The sequence below is a fragment of the Daldinia vernicosa genome, assembly GCF_022497035.1.
Source record: "Daldinia vernicosa strain CBS 139.73 unplaced genomic scaffold F5Y00scaffold_53, whole genome shotgun sequence".
Lineage (NCBI taxonomy): Eukaryota > Fungi > Ascomycota > Sordariomycetes > Xylariales > Hypoxylaceae > Daldinia > Daldinia vernicosa.
In genome coordinates this window covers 206335-232164 of record NW_025953969.1, presented here as the reverse complement: position 1 = coordinate 232164, position 25830 = coordinate 206335, and the positions used below count along the sequence as shown (strand labels likewise).

Sequence of the window (25830 nt, the reverse complement as noted above, 5' to 3'; positions counted from 1 at the left end):
TATATAAAAATTAAAAATTAAATTAAATAATTTTATTATTTTTATTAATTATAATAATAAATAAATTATTAAGTTAATAAATAAAAATATTAAAATTTTTAAAATTAAATTAAAATATATAAATATATATAATTATTAATTATAATAAAAGGTTAAAAAAAAATATATTAACGTTAATTATATTAAATTTAAAAATATAATAATTAATGATTTAATTAAAATATTAAATAAAAATAAATTTAAAAAATTTTAAAATTAAATTAATTTAATAAATATTAAAAAGTTATTAAATAAAAAGATAATTAAAATTTTAAATAAAGAAATTTAAAAAAAATAAAATATTTTAAATAAATAAAAAAATTTAATTAAAAAAAAATTATTTTAAAATATTAAATTTATAAAATTAAATTAAAAAAATTATTTAAAGTTATTTTAATTAAATTTATTTAATAATTTTATTTAAAAAAATATATTAAATTAATTAACTTTATATAATTTAAAAATAATTTAACTATTTATAATTTCTTATATTTTTATTTATATATTAAAATTTTATACCTTAAATATATATGCAATTTTAAATCTTAATTAAGCTATTTAAATAGCTAGAAACGCTTACCTACTTTATGATAGCTTGCTAATAACGAAACCTAAACAGTCATCGATTTACTCGAGCAATCTTATTTGACTGACTCTTCATGTAAAACTTCAATCAAGTAAGAAACTTGAAAATCCGGTAGATCCGACACGGCCGTAAGAACTCACATGCGATCCCCGCGTCAGGTCTGTGTCACTCTACGGACAGAGGTATAAAGGCATGCATGTATATATGTACGTATTATGCACGCCAAAGGCCAGACCGAAAGCCACCGGTTATTAAGGGAAAAGGACCACCGGCAAGAAAGGAGGACGTCTCAACGATATAATATCGTGCTAAATGCGCCACTACTTTGGAATATCTAATATCTGTCCCTATGGTAGAACATCTGGTTAGAACATCTAGTTAGAACATACAGCAAACAAACAGCTTTAAAATTTATGTAACTCCCTAAAAAAAGAAACGACGCAGAAGAGCCGGGCCGTCCCATGCAATAGAACAAATCGGCCCCATAAGAAAACATTCCATGCTGACTACTATGTAACAGTTCGGTCTTCGGGTAGAACTACATACATAGGAACAGGAACAGGAACAGGGGACTTTTCAGTGAGCAGCTCCACCTAGATATATGCGGTTGGGATACACACGTACGACTAGGCGATGCAGCCGTGTTCGACGTTTTCTCGAAGCGGTGTGCGTAGGTATCTTTTTATCTCCGTCCGAGCGCGCTCTACTATGTATGCATACATATGCGGGTATATATACAGTTCTACGCGGGAGAGAGCTAAAAGAGATAAGTTATTCTTTTGTTGTCTCCTTGGGTAATCCATGACAATTATATATGCGAACTAGAGTAACCAGGTAGTATATAACAGCCGGGACAATTACCATGTGGGAAATACCGTTAGGCCACTCGGGAATAGCTGATACTTGGTTGGCCTGCTTGGGACCCTAACTTAGTGGAATCCTAACGAGAGGGGGCAAATCCTTTCAGACCAGCCGTCTTCTCCAATCTCCAACTTGAGGGTTTTTGATCTCTGCTGTCTGCACATCTAGACATCATCGATGTAACTAACAGATGTAACTAACACGCATAATTTGTCGGTCCTTATACCCAACGTGCATACTACGTATATTATTGCTACTCTAGGTATCAATCAATAGCTCAATGTAGCTCGATGAGCTTCTCTATTGGGATTCTAGTACATATAACCAAATACGTCGTAATGCATAGTGTACATACATACATAATACATAGTAGAGCGTTCAGTATGTAAGAGCTTCCCCTGTAAGTCGTAGCCAGCATCGACACATATCCGGATCGGCCCCTACCCCCGCTACCAAGCATCTTACCACCAACAATATCACTGGCTTATCCATCTCCTTTCACTTCTAGAAGTTCGAATTTACTTGCGTGACCCCGTCATATTCTTCTCCTAATCGAACGGGGCTCGAACATTACAAAATTTTAACAGCATATTTTATATAATTAGAAGTCACAGGCTTGGATGTTACTGGGCATTTTTCACTTACACGAACGGGTAACATAAATATACGTACCTATCTATTTAACCTACTCGGGAGCAACATGTCCGACCCATCTGCCAAGACACCGGCGACAGCGTCGGGTACGGCTACTACGGGTGGTACCGCTGGGCTAGCAACGTCGTCCAAACCGGGATCTCAAGCAGCATCGCCAGCGGCAGACGCTGCCTCGCCCGATTCTCAGACATCACAGACCAGCAATCCCCATATTCTTCCCGCGTCGCATTGGGCCCAGCTACCAGTACGTTAAAAACGCGCTTCGAGTCACATCAAAAGAAAATAATTAATTAAATATCGTTCTAGCCCGTTAACGTGCGCGAGGATGATGATTCGGCCTTTGAAGATGCTGCCAGCTCGACCGCGTCGTTAACTGCTAGTATCCTCGAGTATCGGACAGTTCATGGTCGCACGTATCATAGCGAACGCGGTAACGCATTATCTTGGTAAGAACCACTATGGCATTGTAATATAATATGAGACTCGCTGGTGCTGATGCATATTATTAAAGGGGCCCCAACGATGCTATTCACGACGAGTCGATGGATATCTTGTAAGTTCCTATCTTATTCATGTGAGAACGAATCTGCTCAGCCTTAGTTTCTAGTCATCATATCGCGACGATAATGCTGGATGGGAAAATCATTGCCGCTCCTCTTGGTGACGATGTTCAAGTAGGCAAATCCACCATACGGGTGCCTTGCGACTTATACTAAACATATTACAGAAAGTATTAGACGTGGGTTGCGGTACCGGTGAGTTCCACAATATGATATGACAGGTAGTCTACTTATTCAACCGTTAGCAATTAACTGACAATTTTCATAGGGATATGGGCAATGTAACTATTCGAAAGTTCCAACAGTACCTAGTTCCTACGAGCTAATACAATCCAGTGACTTTGCCGATCAGTATCCTAACGCCGAAGTGATCGGTGTCGACGTTTCACCGCAGCAGCCGCAATGGATCCCGCCTAATCTAAGATTCGAGGTAGACGACGTAACACAGCCGTGGACGTACGAGCCTAATAGCTTCGACTATATCCACATACGTTGGCTAGTGGGTGCTATTCCGGACTGGTACGCCCTGTTCAGAGAAGCCTACCAGGCCCTCAAGCCCGGCGGATACTTGGAGAGTCATGAATCTTCGTGTATGATGCAGAGCGACGACGGCACAGTGAAAGACGGGTCCCCTCTAGATCAGTGGAGCAAGGTATTCTCGGAGGCTGGAAAGAAGACGGGCCGCACGTTCAACGTTATAGAAGAGGACTTGCAAAGGAAAGCGATGGAGGCCGCGGGCTTTGAAGTTACTTACGAGACCGACATCAAGGTACGTGCCAGGGCGCCGACATGAAACCTCCATTCACATTACCGGGTTAACATTCCTTTGGCAGAACGCAATAAGTGGGTGGCCGCGAGACGAAAAACTCAGACAGATTGGCTTGTACACTGGGCTTGCTGTGGGACAGGACATTGAAGGTAAAATCCTAATTGCCAAACGTCTTAGGTCGTCTTATCATTGATTCTTACTTCTCTCGCAGGGTTTTTGACTTACTTGTGGACTATGGTGATGGGTTGGACTCCAGCAGAGATTCAGGTCTATGCTGCACATCTACGACGCGATATGCGCTCGCCTGATATCCACGCCTATTACCCTACGAGGATAATGGTTGGCCGGAAACCTCTGACGGCGGGAACTGCCTCGTGATGATGACATATTTTTATTTTTATATTTCTATTTCTACTTTACATGCACGTACCCGTCTCCAAAGGCTTCCATACGGAATTTATTCATCTAAACAAACGGGAAGCAGATAAACGCGGAGGCAACACGGGAGCCAGCAGATATCGAATTACACAGTGCTAATACGCAAGCCTGACATAATTGACAACATTATTCCTTGATTATATAACTTGTAGTTATTAGAGGTATATATGGTGTTTATTAGAGTCGTGATGCGAGTTATTGTATATATTACAACCGCGGCGCCTATACGCCGTATGTGTACCTAACCTAGGAATCCTATAGGGGGTCTGGTGGTTCTACATACAGGCTTAAGAAGACAAAGTGAGTCGAAATATAAATCAGACTCTATTCCGATACATTAAGCCACCTTAAATACCTAATAACTGTTGGTGAATGGCTACCTAGGTACCTACCTACCTACCTAAGGTATATATAGAGAGGCCGATCCGCACAGTTGTAACTTTCCACGAGCACATGGCGATTGTTAGTATAATGCATCATGCAGAATTATCTATCCCATCACCCCAAGTCTCGTGGTGTAAAAAATTACCCCACACAAATGCTTCTTCCCTTCTTAGATCCCGACGAATACAACGACTAACTAAATCCTCAACTATTTAAGCATTTAAGCACGCCTTTCATCAACTCCTAGAGTTAACAAATACGTTACTCTTCACCCCTTGCAATTTCTCCCATAGTATATTTTCCACGGTGCATCTCCTTTCGGAACTCACCTATGAAACTCGAATCGAGAGCATGGAATCACAGACTACCGCCGACCAAGCCCAGCCCCAGCTTGAGGTTCTCCTTCAGGGCATCGGCGAACTCGTGGAAGCAGCGCTCTCGTCAAATAGCGCTATAGTACAGGACCATGCCATTAAATCCGATAGTGCCCTACTTCGGTCCCGTCAATCCGAATTGCTCAAGGAATTTAAGGATATGATGCTCGCAGTCCAGAATAGGGCATCTAAGGCGATCTACGAGGTGGAGACGAAATTGGGATCATTAGAAGACTTGCCTGGTGTTAATCCGGGAAGCGAGCTGAACCGCCTATTGGGATGCACGCTCTTGGGCCGTAGACCAAGCTATAAACTTCGCGATTCTGTCCACGGCATACCCCGTCCACAGCTGATCGCTTACGATGAAGCTAGCCCGATGCTGCCCCAGAACTTTGGGGATCCTATCGTGGCCTTGCAACCTACGTTGCGAAACGTCTGGGTACTCCAGCATGCTTATGCAAAGCTACTAAATCATAAAGAGGTCCTTATCCAGCGATATCTTGCTACCGCAGACGAAAGCGCAGTAGTGAGCCGTAAAATATCTCGCGAGTACTATGAAGACCTCAGCTTAGGGCAATTGCCGTCAAAAAACAAGCTGGGCAATTTGCTTGATGTCAAGTATTCGTCGTATAATCATGCGACACACGATCTACAGATCGCCCTCGTCTTCAAGGAACTTGATGGTAGCCTTAAGTATGTGGAGGCCGTGAAGGGAGATCCAGTAAACATAGGAAATAACAAAGAGAATGGTCAATATCTGGTCCTACCCGTGGCTGAAGCTAGCATCAAAAACCTCTACGACGCATATAGGTCTCTCAGAAAGGCGACTTCGGAACAGCGTCGAGCTACTAAGGATAAGGAGTTCGCGTCTAAGCTACCGGTGGACGAGATGGACGAGCTCCAAAAGCAGTTCAGTTCTACCGGGAACGGGCTTCTTGATGAGACGAACGTCAGTAGCACTAGGAAGCGTCGCCGAATGGTGGACGATGACGGCGAATGAATAGTCAGGTAATCTAAGAGGTGGATTATTATTAGTGAACAATTAGGTACTGTATACGTATGTAGCACCTGATGCAACGGCATGGTGCCCATTGCGTCAATGGCTAGCTGGTGGACCGGTTTGCTCGATTGGGGCAATCCAATTTCCTCGATAGGAAGGACGATGGAGAAGAGAGCGGGAACGTCACGATAAACATTTTAGTGTCGTACATAGTAGATAGTATGGAAGGATTCAAAGACGGAAATTATCATATTTATTCCCTGGGAACGTAAGATGCGTGATGGAGCTGAAGGTAGACGAGGCAAGACAATGCGAGTCGAATAATACAATACATACCCTATCACGATAATATAAGAATACGCGATGTTAAAAGGATGGATGCAATAATACGGTAGGTGAATGCGGGGTGTTGTGAATATGATATCGAAGGATACCTATATTATCTAAAGATATTATTAAATAAAATATAAATATTATTTTATATCCAATACCTTGGGTATCAATGCCACCGTTTGCCTCTTAGCCTCTATTCGAGAGCTGAGCTGAAAAACTACAGCCTCAATCCCTACTATATTTCACTCGATCAAGGGTCAGGTACCAGCCAAACCCAAGCTAACGCAAGCTGGCTGGCTCGTTTACCGAGTTGGTACTGCGCTGTAGATAATCCTTGATTGCCTGCTTACGCCGCCCGCGCAGCACGAGTACAAGTAGGGCCGTCTTGCCAGTCGTGTGCCCTCTGGATATCTTTGTTCTTCTGCTGCCAGCCTGCTAGTCTGCCAGTTCCTTTGACAGCATCTTTACGGATTAGTCCTTCTAGCTGCCTCCCGCAAGCGTCATGTCTTCCCTCAGAAGTATCGCGGCCGCTGTCTTGCAGTTGGGCTTCTTGGCGCATACGGGACTCGCGAGATCATTCGAACGAGTCCCTAGGCTGGGCGCTGTCGCATCTGAGAGCTCTGTATGCTCTAAGATAGGGACCGACCTACTTCAAGCTGGCGGAAATGCTGCTGATGCCCTCGTTGGCACTGTGTTCTGCGTCGGCGTCATCGGCATGTACCACAGTGGCATAGGCGGTGGCGGCTTTATGCTCGTACGTGGTAGCGATGGGAAATATGAGTATATCGATTTTCGAGAGACGGCTCCGGCCGCTGCTTATGAGGATATGTACAACAATGACACCGACGCCAGTTTATATGGCGGCCTCGCAAGGTAATCAACTTGGCCTGGATAGGCGCTTAATACCCCTGTCTTCTAGACGAGTCGTGACACTAACAAAGCTATAGCGGTGTTCCTGGAGAGCTTAGAGGGTTAGAGTATCTGCATAAAAACTACGGGAAGCTTCCGTGGGCAGAAGTGGTGAAGCCGGCTGTTAAGGTCGCTCGGGAAGGCTTCGAGGTAACAGCAGATCTCGTGAAATACATAGCATCCGCAACGCCAAACGATTTCCTTAAGGATGACCCGGCCTGGGCAATTGACTTCGCCCCGAAGGGTTATATAGTCAAGCTAGGCGAGACCATAACGCGCAAACGCTATGCAGACACGCTGGAAGTTATCGCTAACGAGGGTCCGGATGCATTTTACACTGGCGCTATTGCTAATGCGACAATAACAGCGCTACAAGGAAAGAATGGAACCATGACGCTGGATGATTTGAAGAATTACACGGTCGCGATTAGGAAGCCTTCTGAAATCAAATACCGAGGCTATAAGCTCACGAGCATCAGCGCCCCGGCAAGTGGCGTAGTAGCGCTCAGCGCGCTGAAAATCGTCGACGGCTATGAGGGTTTTGGCGATCCTGCTGCTGTCAACCTGACCACTCATAGACTGGACGAGGCTATTAAATTTGCCTACGGTCAACGATCTGAACTTGGTGACCCTTCCTTCGTCGAAGGGCTTGACGAGTACCAGGAGTCCATGATTTCTGATGCGACCGCTGCTGAAGTGCGCTCTAAAATATCCGATTTCAAAACCCAGAACGTCTCGTACTATGACCCTGCAGGCCTTGAGAGCCTTGACACTCCGGGCACAAGTCATATTGTCACCGCCGATAAGAGTGGCTTAGCTATCAGTCTTACGACAACTATCAACTTGATCTTCGGATCCCGTGTAATCGTACCTGAGACCGGTGTTATTATGAACGATGAGATGAACGACTTCTCTATTCCCAACTCGAGCAACGCGTTTGGCTACATACCGAGCCCGGCAAACTTCATCCGCCCGGGTAAGAGACCTTTATCTTCCATCTCAGGGACTATAGTCGAGACAGCGGATGGCAAGTTGTATTTCGTTATAGGATCCGCCGGTGGTAGCCGCATCATCACGGCTACCATCCAGAATATTCACCACGTACTCGATCAGAACTTTACAACAGCCGAGGCGCTCGCTGCACCCAGGCTACATGACCAGCTCAGCCCTCCCCAGATTTCCTTTGAGTACTCTTACGACAACAGCACTGTCGCGTACCTGCAGTCGCTAGGCCATAATGTGACTTGGGTAGCACCGGGCCAGAGCACAGCGCAGGGTCTGAGACTACTACCGAACGGAACTTTCGAGGCAGCTGGGGAACCGCGGCAGGTTAACTCTGGTGGTTTCGCTGTGTAAGGATTTCGGGTGTGGGACTGTAATTTATGAGACGATTTTCATGTTGATATGATATCTTTAATATCCGGGATATATCGGTTGTATCTCAACATTTCTACCCCTATATTGAATTGGCGGCTTTCGTTGGCTCGCTGTAGACAATTTAAAATAGTAAATATTATCTAGTTGGTTAGATACCTGGCTTTACTTGCCTCTTCACGTGGGTAACGCCTAATAATTCCGTACGGCTTATAATAGGTACCTATTTTATAATAATATGTCTTGCTTTTAGCATCTTGCTTTTTCTTTAATAAACCCCGACATGTCACTTTAACCCGCAGCCCGCAGCCCGCAGCCCGCAGCCTGTAGCCTAGCCTCTAGCTAGTTGAAACTCTAAAGTTGGCGGTTAAAGTTGATTTGATCATACTAAAGCGAACTAAAGCGATCCTTTTTGTTGCCGATTCTCACGATCTCCTACTTGTCCTACTAAAGTCTACCCTTACCCCCTTTTGGCAACTTTCTCCGTCCTATTCTACCGGGTAACCCCGCTGACGGCTGTGTCCGCCTAACGATGTAAAGTAATGGCTAGAAGTGCCATTTTGGGGGGTATAATTGATGCAGTTCAAAGATAAAAAACGTGAAATACGAAACGCGAGCCTTCAACCTCTGGTTACTTACACCAGTCCGTAATACTCGGCAAATGGGTCATCGGTCTGGTTCATCGCATTCCATTCCATAATGTTTCGCACCCTCTCACTTTCGTTCCTCCCGTATAGGTGCTCAACCCAATTCAGGGTCATATCCGTGCCGGCGCTGACTCCCGAGCTGGTCCAGATATTTCCATCGACGACCCACCGGGCCTTAGCAATCCAGTTGACTTTATCGGCGTGCTCGACCGACTTGACCCAGTTAAAAGCGGCCTTGTTCGTAGTAGCGTTCTTGCCCTCGAGCTTGCCGGTCCGCGCCAAAAGCGAGGCGCCAGTGCACACGCTCATCAAGTAGTCGAGCTTAGGCTCCTGCTCGATGCGGCTGCGGATCCAGTCGACGTGGGGTTGCGTGCCGTTAATGTTGCGGGTACCGTAGCCTCCTGGCACGAAGAGCACGTCGAGATCTGGTGGGTTGTCGAAAGTGTGCGTCGGGAGGACGAACTCGGTGAAGTTGGGCGACGCCGACACGGCGCCCATGCCACTACCCACGCCGCCTATGATGGTACGGTCTACGCTGATCGGCTCCAGGTTCGTCGACAGCAGCGACAGCGTCATGTTATAGTTCATGGAAACTAGGTTCAGCACATTCAGAGGTCCGAAGACGTCTATTGATGTGAAGGCCGGGAACAGTACGTAGCCGATACGAAGGGGTGCTGCGGTATTGGGTTAGCTAGAGCGAAACGCGCTGTTGTCTACCTCCTATTTAGGTAGATGGTAGAGACGACGTACCAGTTATGTTAACCATGATGGGCAATATGATCTGACTGTCGGTAGTCTAAGCTCTGTTTATTTTGGTTTAAACAGAGTGAGATGTTGCTAACAACGGCATCGATAGATGTTTCTATAAGTTGACTCAAGTGTGACTATCGTGGTGGCCTAGAATTTCGTGTATCGTGAGACAATTAGTCAACTAATCCGATACATATCGGAGAGAGCACCTTTGAGAAAATAAGACGCAGGAATCGTAAATGAGATCCTTCGTAATCCGCACTTTAATTGCAGGTGTATGCCGGCATCCATGGGTCATCCATTGGTGTTGATACCTTCTTACTATAGGGTTAAAGGATGCCGCATCGACCCTAATTGGGAACGTGGTCTTCACCGACTCTTGGCTGGGTATGCTCACCCCATTATATGGATTTGTAAGTCCATGATCCATGAATCAAATCTGTAGAGTCCAAGAACGTGACAGGAGTGAGTAATCCTTGACATATGTTTATATCGGTCTGCAGTTTTCGTATACCTAGTTTCCGAACTAGATCGGAGAAAAGAGAATTAAGCTACTAGAAGGCCCAAGCACCTGGCGGGTGATAGTTTCGCTTGTGACGAGTTTGAGTTCATGATCTGTTGCTTTGTCAGTATGCTTATAAACCAAACAATGAGGTTTGATTTTAGGTCAATGCCAACATCTGCTTTCATTTTAAACCTTTTGTTCTACAGTTTCTAGCAAAGTCGTGGACGTTATGTCACGTTTACCCTGCTAGCTTAGCTCCTATGAATTATATCTACCTTAGGTACTATGCGTATAAACTCAAGACGACAATAGATATTACAATCCTGGTCGATTGGCATTGAGTTCTTAAAGTAAAATTTAAGTATCGTACTCTACGAGGATAACCACTAGGTGGATCGTGAGGTTATATGGTTTGACATGGTAGGTAAGTTCTATATTGAGATTCCCCACGATTGAAGATGAATCAACTAACACTCAATTTGACTTAACTAAGCTATAAGCTAACAGATAATCTGCTCCTCCTTGGCAGCAAAAGTGCCTTCTTGGCAATTTGGAAACATTATTTACAAGGTTGTCAACGGGATTTAGTGTAATTGTGTCTATCTTTAATATATTAAATACTTAACCTAGGTCGTAAGAATAATTGGCAGTTGTAACTCTCACTCTTAAAGGATACAACTAATTAATTCATCTTACAACTGTGTCTGTGTTAAGCCCCTATTCTACTCCCAGCGCCACTTTTCTCTATTATTTCTTATGACAGGTTCGGGTTTCACTCACAGGGAGGCCGGCGGCTACCCCGCAATCCAAAACATGCTTCAACAACATCATAATAGGCAGTACTCGGTGGCGTAGGCACTCTGTTTGGTTAACGGTGTACGCGATGGTGAGGGGGTGGTCAACACGACTACGAGATATCAATAGAGTCTTAGGTGAACTCTGGTTACACCACCTCTGCTCATCAAGTTTGATAGTTGGAGATGGAACTTCTCTCCTTTCATCTCAACCTACAATCTATGGGATGCTTAATATGCAGCTCCCGAAACGACAATTTAACTTGGATTGAATTTGGTGATTGCGAGTTCAAGTTCGAATATGCGTTACTTTGTTGTTAGAGATGTATTATCTCGTCATGCTCAATCGCATTCAATAGAACGGGCTCTGTCTTCAATATGTACGAAGACCACTCACCCCTCGCTAGGTCCGGTCCCCCTCACATGGGCGTCTCCATTGCATTGTATGTCTGAGAACAACACGTTTCTACGACGAGCATTCAGTATTGAAAGGAGAACTCGTGAGTGGATTAGGAATCAGTCTTTCGTGGTTAGATTCGCTAATCTCGGGTTTAGTGGCGGATGACATTCCTCCAAGGCCGTCGAGATCTCTCGCGGGGAAAGTCGCTATCGTGACAGGAGCGGGTTGCGAAGGTGATGGCCTCGGTAACGGTCGAGCAATTTCGATTCTATTAGCCGAGGATGGAGTCTCTGTCGTGTGTGCGGATGTACACCCCTCATGGGCTAAACACACCAGCGAGATGATAGAAGCAGAAGGCAAAGGGGAGAGTACTAGCTGCCAGGGAGACGTTACGAAGCCCATCGATTGTCAAAACATTGTAGATGCAGCGCTGTCTAAGTTTGGGCGAATTGACATCCTGGTCAACAACGTAGGCATCATGGGCGCCAGAGGCACTGCCACAGAATTTGACTTGGATCAGTGGCGTCGTGGGCTCGACGTAAATATCACAAGTATGGCAAACATGGTCAAGTTCGTCGTGCCCGAAATGCGCAAGAATACCGAGTCGCCAGAAGGGATTCGAGGAAGTATCGTTAATATTGGATCCGCCGCGGGGTTAGTAGGGGGTACTCCTCATCTGCTATATCCGACAAGCAAGGGTGCTGTTCTGAACATGACACGCGCCATGGCAGCGCATCACGGATCGGATGGTATTCGTGTGAACTGCGTCTGCCCAGGTAAGCGAGGCACAACGAGAATATTTCCTGTTTATCCCCATCTCCGTACACTAAATCCTATCAGGTTATCTCTATACGCCCATGATATACGCAAAAGGAATAAGCGCACAGACCCGAGAAGCGCGAAGAAACAGTACTCTCCTGCGAACAGAAGGTAATGCGTGGGACTGTGCGACGGCTGTTAGGTTCCTGGCTAGCGAACAAGCTCGTTGGATCACTGGGAGTATTCTCACGGTGGACGCCGGAACAACCGCCGTGTCCGCTGTCGAACATGTGTGAAGACGTATTAAGGGGTTTGATGGATGACCGACGTTTAATGATGTGGACTTGATATGTGCTTTGACCCTTTACTTACATGCTCGTTCTATCGGTGGACTATATATGAAAGTGCCTACAGCCATCTAATTCACAGTTGACTCTTGATGGATAGGGTTATAACTTCATAGGCCAGGTAGGTCCATATTAGTCTTGGTCATATAATCCGGTAACGGACGAGTCGACAGCGTCGTGGCCTCGATATAATACGACAAACCCCGCTTAGGTGGTCCTCCAAGCGACGAGATCGGCGTAACGGGATGTTATTGACCTGCGATGAATGTATGAATTTATTTACTCTCTATAATTTATAGCATCTAGTTGTTTAAACGTTGGCACGCATTTGTAAATGTCTATGATTGATTTAATCATAATGAAATGTCGTTACATTCCATACTCCATCACGAACTGACCCCTGGTGCTAGTTTTCCTGCAGCGCTATCGGCAGCGAGTCCTAGAAATGGAATCTCAAGGGCAACACAGGAAGGATTCAATCGTCAATCTGATAATGGCAGGCCTCCAGTACCGCAACATACCGTTCCATCTCCTGAGGACATGCAGCGTGTATTCGACGTAGCCCCATTGAATGTTACTAAAAAGAGCCGCCGTCTAGCCACCACGACGCTGATTGTCGCCTGTAACCTTATGCAGATGATTTGCAACCTGATAGGTATCGCTGGCGGGTTAGTGATTAGTGAGAGGCTTGGTGTGTCGGGCGTGCACGCCAACTGGGTTGGTGCTTCTTATCCGTACGTGGTACTCAGTTTACTTGGTTGAGAATCACGAATTCAACAATAGTCGTTAACATGAATAAGTCTTACACAAGGAACTTTCGTTCTGGTCAGTGGTCGTTTTGGGGCCGTATATGGGCATAAGAACATGCTCCTACTAGGGAGCCTACTCCTTATTATATTTACTTTCGTGTGCGGATTCTGTGACAACTTCATATCCTTCAACGTCATGCGTGCGATATCCGGGATTGGAGGAGCGTTTATCATGCCGAATGCCGTCGCTATGATCGGCATCACCAATCCTCCCGGTTTCACGAGGAATTTAAGTCTGGCCTTCTTCGGCGCATCTGCACCTATAGGGGGTTACATCGGCGGCCTTATCACCGGAGGGTTCATCGAACATGCATCTTTAGTGTGGATGTTTGTATTCATGTAAGCTGTCTTTTCATAATGCTATATAGAAGACTGCTAATACAGGTGATCAGTTCGGCCGTCAGCCTGGTGGTCACGGTGGCCCTATGGGCTCTTCTACCCCGGGAAGTTCCTGTCGACCGTGGCGGGAAGATAGACTGGACCGGGTCCTTTCTTGCTTTAACCGCATTAATTGTCTTTAACATCGTATGGAAGTAAGTCGCTTAGCTAGCTTCCTTGTCAAACTTCTCATTGACCCAGCTCCTCTCGTCAGTCAAGCACCGGCTGTGGGATGGTCAAATGCCGTAGTTATAGCCACGCTTGTCGTATCTGTTGCCCTCTTTATTGGATACTACATATGGGAGCATTACTTTGCATCCGATCCTATCATGCCATTGGGCATCTTTAAGGCACCGTCTTTTACGCCGTTAATCTTCGTGGTCCTTCTCAACTTCATGGCAACCGGTTGTCTGCTCTGGTATACGGTTCTATGGCTACAAGAGATCCGTCATTGGACACCAATGCAGTTTGCCGTAGGCTGGACACCTTTTGGAATTGGCGGCGCCGCTGCTACTTTCTTAGCAGCCTACCTCATCCCACGAGTGTCGGCGCAATGGATCTTAGCAATGGGTGCTTTCTGCATGCTAGTAGCAAACCTCCTTATTGCTACCATGCCAGAACAGCAATCCTATTGGTATCAAGTTTTCCCGAGCACCGTGTTGAGCTCATTATCACCCGACTTAACCTACACAGCAGCACAAATCATTGCCAGTAACTCGGTTAATCGAAAACAACAGGGTATTGCGGGTTCACTTATAGGATCCTTACTTCTATACGGCACCGGACTTGGGCTCGGCTTCGCATCAACCTTGGAGTCGGAAGTTACCAGTAGGCACGGCATGGTAGCAGGCTTCCGGGCAGCTCTATATTTTGGAGTGGGTCTTTGTGTTGTAGCATTGATACTTGACATCTGTTTCGTAAGACTCGTACATGATGATCGTGAGGGTTGGGAAGATCCTGCAGATGCAGACCCAGCCGATGATATTATAGCACCAGTGGCAACAGGAGCAGAGTTGCGAGAACTCCGGCCGCAGTTAGAGCAGCGTTAAAATAGTCTTTGATTCCTCGGCACCAAGATTCCAGTACGAAGGACTACTATGTTCGCATATCTAATCGAGTAAATAAATTGAATACAGTTATGATCAGGAGGTCTATAGCAAGGGTCGCATGATGCCAGCCAAAGTATCGTCGAAATCTAAGTAACACCTTAATACGAGTTACCCCTAAATACCTTACTACCCGAATTCTCCTCTATATAAACGTACTCGTCACCTTGAAAATAGAATTTTCTTGTTCCGCGGAGTACCTGCTAGTAAATTATTGAAGTAATATGCAAATGGGAAAATCAATTATGTACGTTGGTATGTACACACCGAGTTGTCAACTCATAGATACAAACTCCATGGTACCCTTCTGTTTGAAGTCCCCTTTTTTATCCTACATATTACCCAATTCGTCATATATACCTTGTCTAGAGTATAATAACCGATAAAAATTGCATCACAAAAGCGAAGTTGTCGTTCTTGGGCCAGCATTCATCCCAAGCGCCATGTGTCAAATAGAAGTTTAGATTAGTATCGCCACAAATTATATGATCGCATCTAGTGGAATGGGCAACGCTTCCCAGCACGCTTCTCGGAAGGCCTCTCGGCACGCTTAGAAATCTTGCCAGGTGACTGGGGGAAATGCTGAGCCTCGACGAGCTTGTCCATCAGGTTGCCCAGGTCCTCTTCCGTCAAGGGGTCCTTCATCTTTGAGAAACCAAGCTCATAAGGCAAGCGTTCATTTTCTATAAAAGTTACTCTGTTAGCTTCTAAATGCACTCATAAATTATTGGACATCATCGCCTTACCGAACAAGTACTCCACGTAGGCCTTCGGGACCGTGCCGGTCTCCTTAGATCCTAGAATGGAGAGATATGCAACTGACTCGCCGATACTGAAGCGTGAGCCTATCTCCGAAAGCGAGTACTCAGGGTTCGTAAGGTTCGAGGTCATAAGACGGGCCACACGCGCGTTGGCTGCCATCTGTATAGTAAGTATGTCTCCGGTCCAGTACGATTTGGTTTCGTTAAAGACAGCCTCGTTAAAGACGTCCGGAGGACCAAAGTAAGAGTCCTGACGACTATGTACCTTTGAATTAGTGATTTATAATTAAGTGAAAGAGCATCATCGTGGCTCGGAAACACACCTCAAGCTTCCATCATGCTCAAGAATGTTGTGACGGCTGAGGTGATTCAAGTCGAAGGTCGTCGCGTTAGGCTGAGGGTTCGTGGTCACCGCGAACTCGTGCAAGAAGGTACTGAGCTCCGGGTCGATATTTAGCGCCGAGGATAGAGCATCTACCGTCTTATTTACAGTGATACTCTTTCCATCGTGAGGTAAAAACCCGTGGTTTGCTAAAGTGTTGAGCATGGGACAAGGCGAACGCACTTTATTATTAGTGTTAGCAACGCGGTACTCGATGTTTGCTTCGGCCGAGTTTTGGTGGATAGCTTACCGTCGTTCGGTCCGGGACCTTCCCACGGGGCTGTATCGGCAATTGCGGAGCCGAAGGCTACGGCGGAGGATAGATAAACTAGCTTCATCCTGACTTAGTTTGAATTTGACTTGTTGATGATATTAAATCGTTTGATGATATTAAAACGTGTTGAGATGATACATTGTTGGTCGCACCAGCTTCCTTAAATACTTCTAATATTTTAACTGTAAATACATTTTCAGTTAACTAAGCAGCGCATACAACGGACCGGAGATTATCGAAAGAATGAACGTTCCGGACGCTGTTGACGTAGAGTCAGGGTGCCGCGTCACCAAACCAGGCAGCGATTTAACACCCGCAGCCGTACCGCAGATACGCAATAAACGCAGTATAGGCAGTACCATCATACCCAAATTCCCTCATTTTCTATGCATAGAAGCCCTATGTGGCGGTAAGTTTCGTCCGCGGACCCCGGTCATGAGACCTACCGGATTATGAACCGGGGAGCTAAGCTTTGAAGCTCGATCGTGGAGACGAGTCCGAAGGGCGAGAACCGCGCCTTAGAGCTGCTCCGTATGGGTAGAGACCGCCTAACGTTGTCGATCCTGGGGCGGAGCAGTCACAACAGATGACAATATGATTTCATTTTATTGGCCGGAATGCCTTTTCGAGATCTTCCTTGAGTCTTCTAGCGAATTAGCAATCATTCATTACAAACATGGGGTTGATATTCATGCAACATTTACCGAAAGCTGCCACACTGCCCTGACAGCCGGACTGCATACACGAGCGGGACAGGACCGAATTCAGGGGTAAATCGGACAGAATCATTGGTCCGAGGACTCTATCTTGCGCCTAAATGAAGAAGTGCGGCTGAGTCCTAACCGCTTCGGTACCGATTCTATCATGTTAACCCGGTCTAAACTATTCATGTATTATAACATATTATATCGGCCACAAATCACTACGTTAAACGCTCGAGCTTAAGTGGAAGATACGTGACTAAACTAATTTACTTCTCACTTAACCCGTCTACACCATAAACCATATCTCTACATTACCAAAAAGAAAAAAAAAGAAAAAAAAAAAGTCTCATAACGCGCTGCCTAGACAAATTGCCGATAGAGACTAGGCTCATTCGATACCGTATGCAGCCTCCAACGGGATAGGTACTCGGGATACTCGGGAGGCTCGTGCTCTTGACGCCCCATTTGTTAGTCGCGATAGATCAATCCAACGCACAACTAAAGGAGAGCACCGTTGCACCCAAAAGGGTGGCTGTGTAATGGAGTAATGGAGTAAAGACTATTCGTTCGTTTTAGTATGGCAGTTAGTTCGAAACGTCCAAACCGGCCAACGAGGAGCTCAGTAGTACCAAGATCTCATGCCACGTATCGAGGCTTAGATGGTAGGATGGGTATCCAAGCTTGCCAAGGAAAAGAAGCTTAACGGAATACTCTATCTTCAGGCTCGGGATAGTAAAATGTCTATGAATTTGCTAGCTTAATGTGCCAATACGACTACGCAGAGTCGGAATTCACGATTCTACTTCCTTTTCTGGTCACCGGCTACAATATCTTGTTCAACTCTCGTACGATTGGCTTTAGGGGTCGTTTAAATGACGCCTTCCTCGCCAGCGCGTTGTGACCATACTTCTATATCTCGGGTAATCGGCATCATACTCGCTGAAGATTTTTCTTGAATCCTGATGATGCATGATGAGGCACTATCAAAATAATTTTCGTGCAGTATAGCGACAGCAAAGATAACTCGCTAAAATGACCATTAACTAGGTCCATAGTTGCAAACCTACATGTCAAATAATCGGACCGAAACAAAACGGGATGCAATACTGAGTCAAAAAATCTAGAACGGAAAAACAGGTTAATGCAGGTGGCAATAGAAGCTATCATGGACAACGGTCAGTTGAGAGAACGATTGTGATTAAGGGGGTTAGAGGGCATCCAAGCCTCAATCCTTCTGGATAGTTTTAATGCCTAATATGACAAAAGGAGACTGAAGGCAAATCAGTCAATAAACTAAGAGTGATAGTAGAAGAATAACCAAAAAGGGGGTAAACTAGAAAGATCTACTAGATCACATTCATGGGTTATGTATACAATATTCATATAATTGCTTTAGACAGCCTATTAGTTTCGTAACTATCATACCGATTTCATTTACTGAATTTCCCGATTCTTGTTAGGTTCGTGATGGGTACCTAGTTAGAATAATCAACACATTGAAAGGTGTTGGTTCCCATTGCGTCTTCCACGCGACAAGAGCTCATGCTGCAGGTACTCTTTACCAGTCTTAAGGTAATATCATACGTTACCGTCTACTATCCACAATCACCTGCGTGTATCGTGGCAATGAAGTAGAGGCTATGTAAAAGGATAAATAAATGGATCCGTAGGTATGTCTCAAGCGAGATATCGGAGGAACCCTAGAAGGATAGAGGGCGAGGCTTAGGCGACACGTGTTAAGGAAGCAGCTGCCAGATAGGTTGTACGCATCACATTATAGCGTACACTGGCACCCGGAATACATAGTACGCGTGCACTATTCATTGGTGATGTCCCAGGATAGCTGCTATGTGACAGCCCCTTAACCACTATATACTACGGCCGCTACTATAGCTTCAGGGGCTCATTTAGCATTTAACGTCATAAGCCTCGTTTAGATACAAACTAATAGGTAACATCATGTCCTGGGAACAAATAAGTTATGTCAATAGTTAAAACGACGGTATACAAGTCGTGTTAGTTAGCTCTTATCTAGGTGGGTGTCTCGGTTAAATCACTAAGCTTTTCCGCGAGTGAAGAGCGACGCCCGACTTATATACACATTCTTACTAAAATGCCTCATTATATCCAGAAGCAGTTTCCCAATGACACATTTCAACAAGAGTCGTTCCGTCATGATGGATGAACCAACTTTGTTTCACTTGCTTTCTATCTATATTGAAGGTAAATATGGTATGGGCTCCATGTTATGAGGTGGACTAAGAAGCTGGGAAATAACTTCGTTGTTTGGTGAGGAACTCTAGGCTGGCTATGGGAGGCTACGGCTATAACTACATACTAATGGTGCCCTTTGTTCTAGATGTCTCGTCTAGAACCCTGATACTCCAATTATAGATCACTTCCTAAATTATGTGGCACAAGCATTTCTACACAATCAAGTAAACAGAACTATAGGTTGATATTAAAATAAGGATCTTCACCGATAATGTTAATTTATGTAGTATTTACCAAACTTTGAAGTAAATCATAGAATATTTGATGGCTTAACAATTGCAGTAACCTTCTTTCGAAAGCGTTTGGATACTAAAGGTTTTCTAAAACCCCGATTGCCAACGTTAACAATCATGGCAGGTTTCAAAGTGAATCAGAGACGTATAGTGTTAGTAACTCTACCTGGCTACTGGCTACTATGTTTTGGAGAAACTAACAGTTATATATTTCAAACTCACAATACGTCCCTATAGTATAACCATTCACTCAGGAGATAGAGTCTCCATCATGAAGGCACTCAACTTTTCTATATGTTCACCCGTAGACCAGCCATTCTTAGTACCGTTTGCTATGTTTTCCAGAACACCACCATACGGACCCCGGATTTCCATAGTAGCCCAGGCATAGACTTCCTTCCCCGCTATCCATAACCCTAGGTATTCCTCCCGTTCTCGGATTCATCCGCAACGGAAATTAACCATGCCAAACTCAAATAAATACGGCGCCGGGGGTGGCAAGGACCTGCCCCCATTCAACATCAACAGGTATACGGGCCAGTCCTCCAGGGCCAATTCGGGGCAGACGCTTGCACCTTTACAGTCCGGGAACCCACCCGGAAACGGCCCCAAGCCACAGCCCCTGGAACCTCCTACGGCGGCTTATGTTGATCCACCACAACGCATCGTCCCGCTGCAGACCTGCTTAGTTTGCGAGTTCCTTAGAAAAGGGAAGGTTCACGCTTATTAAGTCACCGTCTGCGTCGCTTTCATCCCGTACCTAGGTTAGGTGCCTTATGAATGCGACCGTTACGTAGGTACATCAGGTAGTGGATAAATATACTCAATGCCGAGGAGGCCTGTACCGTAGACGATCTACTAAATTGCAACTGAGCCATTGACCTAACCCATCATATGATATTGTGATTAGATTCGAGTAATTTTATATGTATAATTACCTCTTAGATAATACCCCGGAAAGCATCCACCCCGATTCGCAACGTGGAGCGTCGGAAAGCGGACGGTCGGACGGACAGTCGTAAGCCCCATTCAAGACCGTAGAAACCCGCCCCGTTATGACTGAAATGAGCGACGACGATGGAAAATACAGCGGATTGAGAGCACGCTCCGTGATTGTGGACAATAGGAGGCGTTGGACCGTGTAAATTCAACTAGACCTAGGGGTAGGCTTCCCTATTTATTTTATATATTTCTCTTCAACTTGCATTTCACTTACTCTCTACTTCTAAACGCGTGCCAAGTATCCACAGTCTGTTAGAACTTGTAGCAGCGCCTCGTACTGATTTTCTTACATCGGTCCCAGTCTAGCCTACCGCACTCACCCAATTATGGTCTTACGGGAGGAGAAAGAGCTTCAACGCCAGAGCGAACAAAATGAGGCGCCTATTGACTCAACCAGCCAAGCGTATCCCTCGGGTTATAAGCTAGCAATCATACTGACCTCCCTCTATATTGGCATTTTCTTGGTAGCCTTGGTATGTGAGCGAGTAGCAGCATGCTTACTCTACCATGGTAGGATGTACCAATGAACTAACGTGGCTAACAGGACAGACTTATCATCTCGACCGCTATACCTTCCATCACCAACGAGTTCGACGCGGCAAACGACATCGGCTGGTATGGCACAGCATTCTTGCTCACCAACTGCGCTTTCCTACCCGTATTTGGGAAATTATACACCCTCATGAACGTCAAGGCTACCTTTATGATAGCTATCTTACTATTTGAAATTGGTTCGGCTATTTGCGGTGCGGCGCCTAACTCGATTGCTTTTATAATCGGTAGAGCAATCGCTGGAATAGGGGCTGGAGGCGTCCAGTCTGGTGTTGTACGTTCCCCTTCATCTTTACTAGATATTATTACCTCATAATTATTCTAACTCTCCGATGCTATAATACATTAGGTCACTATTATCGTATATGCCGTTCCGCTTGAGAAACGCCCAATGTACCAAGGCCTCTTCGGTGCCGTATTCGGGATCTCGTCAGTACTAGGTCCGTTAGTCGGTGGCGCTTTTACTACGAACGTTACCTGGAGATGGTGTTTTTATATCAACCTACCCATCGGAGGCGTCGTGATGGTGTTTATCTTCTTCTTGCTTCACGTTCCCGATCACTCTAACACTAAGCATACTCTGAGAAGCAAACTGCAGCAACTCAACATTGAGGGACAAGCCGTTCTCATCCCTGGAGTAGTTTGTCTATGTCTGGCTCTCCAGTGGGGTGGGTTTACGTATAGTGTAAGTTCTGGAACTCCCTTTGCGGCGCTTTTTCTACCGTCTTGGATTGGCAGAACTAACTGCATATAGTGGAATAATGGGAGAATTATTGCTTTGCTGGTGCTTGCTTTCGCCCTTTTGATTGCATTTATCTTGATTCAAGTTTGGAGGCCGGAACGAGCCACGGTACCGCCGCGTATTTTTATTCAACGAAGCATCTATAGTGCTTTCTTCGTGAGCTCTTGCCTTGGCGCTCAGCAAACGTTGATGCGTAAGTATAACCCCCAATTCAGATAGGATATACTATTGCATGCTGACACTAGATTATCAGTCTATTACCTTCCCATATGGTTTCAGGCTGTCAAAGGGGATACGGCTGTCGAGAGCGGCATTCACCTTCTACCACAGGTGCTTGCTCTTGTTATCGCGTCCATTATCACTGGCGTACTAACAACCCGCATCGGCTATTACACGCCCTTCGTGATCTTCGGCATCTGCCTCACAACGATTGGCTCCGGCCTAATTACCACGTTTGAAGTCGACTCAACCGTAGGCCAATGGATTGGTTATCAAATCCTGTTCGGCTGGGGCTTTGGCGGTTGTATCCAGGCGCCCAACATGGCTGCTCAGACGGTGCTGCCGCGCGACCAAGTGTCCATCGGTGCTTCGCTTATGCTTTTTTCTCAGACGCTCTTTGGCGCCATCTTTGTTTCGGTCGGACAAAACGTCTTGGTCAGCCAACTATCCACACGCCTTGCCGGAATCCCGGGCTTCGACCCTCAAAGAATTGCAGGCGCCGGCGCCACCGAACTTTTGAATATCATTCCTTCTGAGTACCTTGCTACTGCGTTGGAAGGCTATAATGAATCGCTGCGCGTATGCTTCCAAATCTCACTCATCATATCCTGCCTCTCCATCTTTGGTGGGCTCGGTATGGAATGGCGCAGTGTGAAAAAGCAGAAGGAGGATTCTCCGTCCGCCTCGGAAAGTAGCCCGTAACTTGCGCATACGACGGTAGGCACAATTAGACAGTAATTAGATTGGGTAGCCAGCAGGGGGTAACCCCTTTAAATTCAATGTAGATTTTTTCTTTTCCACAAGCAACTTGAGATCGAAAAATTTGCCATTAATAGTCTCAGGAGGCTAGGGGTGATATTGCTCTGATACGAAGTCTTCCAGTATGTTTCCGGTTTCAACCGCGAAGAATGAAGGATCCAAACCCATGGTTTGCTCATAGTTAAAACTATCGAAATAGTTTTGCGTAGCTTCTCCTGGTATCCGATCGAGGAACCCTGCCGCATGGCCAATGTTCACAGATGGATGAAGCAGGCCACCATTGAGGGTTGCCAATGTTGGTGTACTTGATTTGTCCGAATCTTGCCGCAATACAGCCGCGATGGCTTTGGCTGCTCTTCGCGCTTCCGTAAGTTGGTCCGCCTCCTTCTCCCATAGAGCTTTCGCAAAAGTCAGAGCCTCGACGATGTCATGTCGTCTATGTAGAGAGTATGAATCACTCGCACCAGAGTGACTATTGTCAAACCTACTCAACGCGAAACATAGCATCATTGTAGACTGTAGGAATTCATAATTAAGGGATATAGGCACCTTCCAGCGAATGTTAAACAGAATGCCCCCAGGTTGAACCTCTTCGCTCATTCTTCTTTGATGCTCCAGTATTGCAAGTGCAGCATTGATGCAGATGTCGTTAGACTTCGCGTTTTCTTCCCCGGAAGATCCTTTCATGAAGCTCCACCGATGGAGGAGATAAACAGCCTTCTGTACAAGGACATCCATGAACATGCCGTGTAGTATCGCAAGAGGATTATCTGCGATTGATATTTCGAGTGGTTTAAATTTAAGCCATGCGGGTATGGCATCGATGGCCCTTTGAAGTTTGGAGCTTAACGTCGCAATAGTGGATGGTGATGGTGGCCCTGCCTCAATTACGTCGTATATCTCCGCTGTTACTCGGATGATCTTATCTCTCTGTATAATGTATAGGAGCGCAGTAGATTCCGTCAACAATCTCTCGGGTGGAATTTCGTCATGCTCGACGCCTATATCATAGCTGAACAAGTGCGCGGGCGGACGCGTGTCGCATTGGGAATCCTTTATAATACGTGGTAATCCCACTTGCGTACTCGAAAAGAAGTCCATCTGGTACAGGATGATCCAGAGCCGTCGCCGATGTTCTGCCTGCAAGGGTCGAATGCTCGGCCAGTGAGAAGGATCGCGGTGAAGGCCCATGCGTAGCGCAATCCGGATGATGACACCGATAAGAATCCAATTACTTACGGATATATCGATGTTTACGTTCCGTTCGACAAAGTAGTATAAAGTCAGAGTTTCGATGGTGTACTTACCGGGACAGAGATAATCACCGGTGATTAAGCAATGGGTGGTGAGGCATCGATAGGTCTCCAACATATTTTGTACCTCGACGGCGGACAAGCCGTGAGATCTCGCGTCTTGCTGCTGTAAGAAGGCAGATACGCTCATGACCTAGAAGACCGAAAGGGATTCGTGTTAGCGGTCATATCCTCTACTTCTAGAGGCCGAATTTATCTCCCCAGGAGAAAGAATTGTTCGACTTACTGTTAACGGTTAGCTATCGTTGATCAAACAGCACTTGAGCAGTGGGAGAAATAGATGTTTCGATATGCTTAACACCTACCACTAAATAAAAGCCCTATCCACATAATAGAGGTATTAGTAGGGTTACCCCAGAAGGTCTCGTACTGTACATAGAATAAGCAAGTAATCAATAACAATGGTGCGGGTTCTTGACCTCTGCGAGGAACGTTTGTCGGTGTAGAATAACTAGCAAGTAGCGGCATCAGCCCAGTTAACAATGAATCCCGATTATTAGCCCAGATATCAATTAAAAGACTTACAAGGGCCCATCTCATAATCATTAAAGAATTGGGATACGTGTCTATCAACCACTTTTCGCGGAGGCATCATAGCTAGAATTTGCTCTCTCGGAAGACAAGGCGCACTGCTGAGGAGAGAGGACTTCGTGGTAGTCAAGCCCTGCATTAATCCAGCATTAGACAGAGTCGGCTCGGGGTTCGTATTATTACTCTCAGAGTATTCTTCGGGGTACTCCTCCGAGAGCTCGTCTTTGAGATGCCGGATCTAGGGAAAAGGTCATCAGACTGCTTGGTAGACTTCCTATCATAACAACTTACGTCGTCCAAGATCGTAACCCAATGGGAACTACCAGTGTAGATTGTATGACTATCAGTGAGACTCAATTTACCCATATCATCTATTATATTGCCCTCTTGACGCTGGGGGATATTATCATTCAGGACCCCGCTTGGCATTGCATTGTTGCTTGATGGTCGACATGAATTCTGTGCCATCTCAATAACTAGATTTTCAAGGCGGGTAATTCTCTGGCGCGTCTGCTGGCCTCTAGTACGAGGCCTGTAGTCGACAGCATCTTTTCGCTCTTGCTCTGAGCAACTATAGATACACTCATCAGGCTTATCGCGTCGCACGCAAGCAGCACAAGGAGACTGCCTATCGCAACGAAGCCTACAAGGGGCTTTAGCACAGTCCATCTTCTCTCCAAAAGAAACCACTTACTTGCGTCCTCTGCAGAAAGCGCAGCTCAAGATAGGCTTGACACGTCTCCTACTATGAGATGTTGATTGCACCATAGCTTAGACTTAGATAGTCAATTCGAGGGGTTTCGTTTTGAAGAAGTCTAGATAGAATAAAGAGAGATATGTTACGAATAACCCGGTGTTTTCAGTGGACAAGGGTACCTAACCCAAGCCTTAAAACAATGGAAGCAGGCCCTGGCCAAAATAAATGAGCCACACCCACCAGCCACACATCCCACTTACAGACACAACACCACTGAGTAAGGTAATCGTTGAATACACTACCTACCTGACTATAAGACAATTACAGGTAGAAACAATGCATTTTAAACGTTTTAATATGCAATCTTATCTACTTTAGCCAATATAATATCATCCCACCTATCTGGCATTGAATCCCAGTCTTTATTGGTGCGTTCATCGCTTAGATTCCAATAGCCTTTTTAAGGGTATCGTTGATTTGGGGTAACTTTATATCGCAATTACAACGTAACCAATCGACTTAAAATAAAATAGGAAATAGTATAAGAATCGCCTCCTTTTGCTTTATCTATCTATATAAGTTTTAAATGCTATCTACTATGACGTTGTGTG

At 45.4% G+C, this 25830-nt stretch overlaps 9 protein-coding genes across 9 annotated transcripts; 6 read left to right on the top strand and 3 right to left on the bottom strand.

Moving 5' to 3' along the window:
* The first annotated feature begins 1905 nt into the window (after positions 1–1905).
* F5Y00DRAFT_245851 (S-adenosyl-L-methionine-dependent methyltransferase) lies at positions 1906–4329 on the top strand. The gene is made up of 9 exons (XM_048009043.1): positions 1906–2384; positions 2447–2586; positions 2652–2693; positions 2748–2814; positions 2868–2895; positions 2969–2981; positions 3037–3469; positions 3534–3618; positions 3681–4329. The coding sequence occupies exons 1-9, from the start codon at positions 2187–2189 to the stop codon at positions 3845–3847; spliced, it is 1173 nt and encodes a 390-aa protein (XP_047861661.1). The 5' UTR covers positions 1906–2186; the 3' UTR covers positions 3848–4329.
* F5Y00DRAFT_245850 (uncharacterized protein) lies at positions 4255–6071 on the top strand. The gene has a single exon (XM_048009042.1). The coding sequence runs from the start codon at positions 4643–4645 to the stop codon at positions 5663–5665; it is 1023 nt and encodes a 340-aa protein (XP_047861660.1). The 5' UTR covers positions 4255–4642; the 3' UTR covers positions 5666–6071.
* A 105-nt stretch (positions 6072–6176) lies between these two features.
* Positions 6177–8444, top strand: F5Y00DRAFT_245849 (gamma-glutamyltranspeptidase). Its single transcript, XM_048009041.1, has 2 exons — positions 6177–6871; positions 6946–8444. Exons 1-2 carry the CDS (start codon positions 6501–6503, stop codon positions 8261–8263), a joined length of 1689 nt encoding a protein of 562 aa, XP_047861659.1. The 5' UTR covers positions 6177–6500; the 3' UTR covers positions 8264–8444.
* A 254-nt stretch (positions 8445–8698) lies between these two features.
* Positions 8699–10038, bottom strand: F5Y00DRAFT_245848 (class I glutamine amidotransferase-like protein). Its single transcript, XM_048009040.1, has 2 exons — positions 9679–10038; positions 8699–9602 (listed from the first exon to the last, which is right to left on the bottom strand). Exons 1-2 carry the CDS (start codon positions 9692–9694, stop codon positions 8917–8919), a joined length of 702 nt encoding a protein of 233 aa, XP_047861658.1. The 5' UTR covers positions 9695–10038; the 3' UTR covers positions 8699–8916.
* Positions 10039–11018: 980 nt separating this feature from the next.
* Positions 11019–12654, top strand: F5Y00DRAFT_245847 (uncharacterized protein). Its single transcript, XM_048009039.1, has 2 exons — positions 11019–12153; positions 12218–12654. Exons 1-2 carry the CDS (start codon positions 11718–11720, stop codon positions 12430–12432), a joined length of 651 nt encoding a protein of 216 aa, XP_047861657.1. The 5' UTR covers positions 11019–11717; the 3' UTR covers positions 12433–12654.
* A 134-nt stretch (positions 12655–12788) lies between these two features.
* F5Y00DRAFT_245845 (MFS general substrate transporter) lies at positions 12789–14843 on the top strand. Its single transcript, XM_048009038.1, has 4 exons — positions 12789–13217; positions 13284–13631; positions 13685–13825; positions 13885–14843. The coding sequence occupies exons 1-4, from the start codon at positions 12847–12849 to the stop codon at positions 14717–14719; spliced, it is 1695 nt and encodes a 564-aa protein (XP_047861656.1). The 5' UTR covers positions 12789–12846; the 3' UTR covers positions 14720–14843.
* An 80-nt stretch (positions 14844–14923) lies between these two features.
* F5Y00DRAFT_245843 (Cloroperoxidase) lies at positions 14924–16306 on the bottom strand. Its single transcript, XM_048009037.1, has 4 exons — positions 16170–16306; positions 15861–16101; positions 15523–15794; positions 14924–15459 (listed from the first exon to the last, which is right to left on the bottom strand). The coding sequence occupies exons 1-4, from the start codon at positions 16255–16257 to the stop codon at positions 15272–15274; spliced, it is 789 nt and encodes a 262-aa protein (XP_047861655.1). The 5' UTR covers positions 16258–16306; the 3' UTR covers positions 14924–15271.
* A 3561-nt stretch (positions 16307–19867) lies between these two features.
* Positions 19868–22693, top strand: F5Y00DRAFT_272748 (MFS general substrate transporter; the record flags this gene model as incomplete). The annotated part of the gene is made up of 6 exons (XM_048013042.1): positions 19868–20100; positions 20708–20879; positions 20951–21232; positions 21308–21643; positions 21713–21893; positions 21954–22693. 6 exons carry the CDS (start codon positions 19868–19870, stop codon positions 22619–22621), a joined length of 1872 nt encoding a protein of 623 aa, XP_047861654.1. The 3' UTR covers positions 22622–22693.
* Positions 22694–22765: 72 nt separating this feature from the next.
* Positions 22766–25657, bottom strand: F5Y00DRAFT_255155 (fungal-specific transcription factor domain-containing protein; the record flags this gene model as incomplete). Its single annotated transcript, XM_048010266.1, has 9 exons — positions 22766–23194; positions 23228–24116; positions 24293–24360; positions 24411–24442; positions 24517–24760; positions 24814–25165; positions 25217–25267; positions 25526–25529; positions 25618–25657. The coding sequence occupies 9 exons, from the start codon at positions 25655–25657 to the stop codon at positions 22766–22768; spliced, it is 2109 nt and encodes a 702-aa protein (XP_047861653.1).
* Positions 25658–25830: the final 173 nt, after the last annotated feature.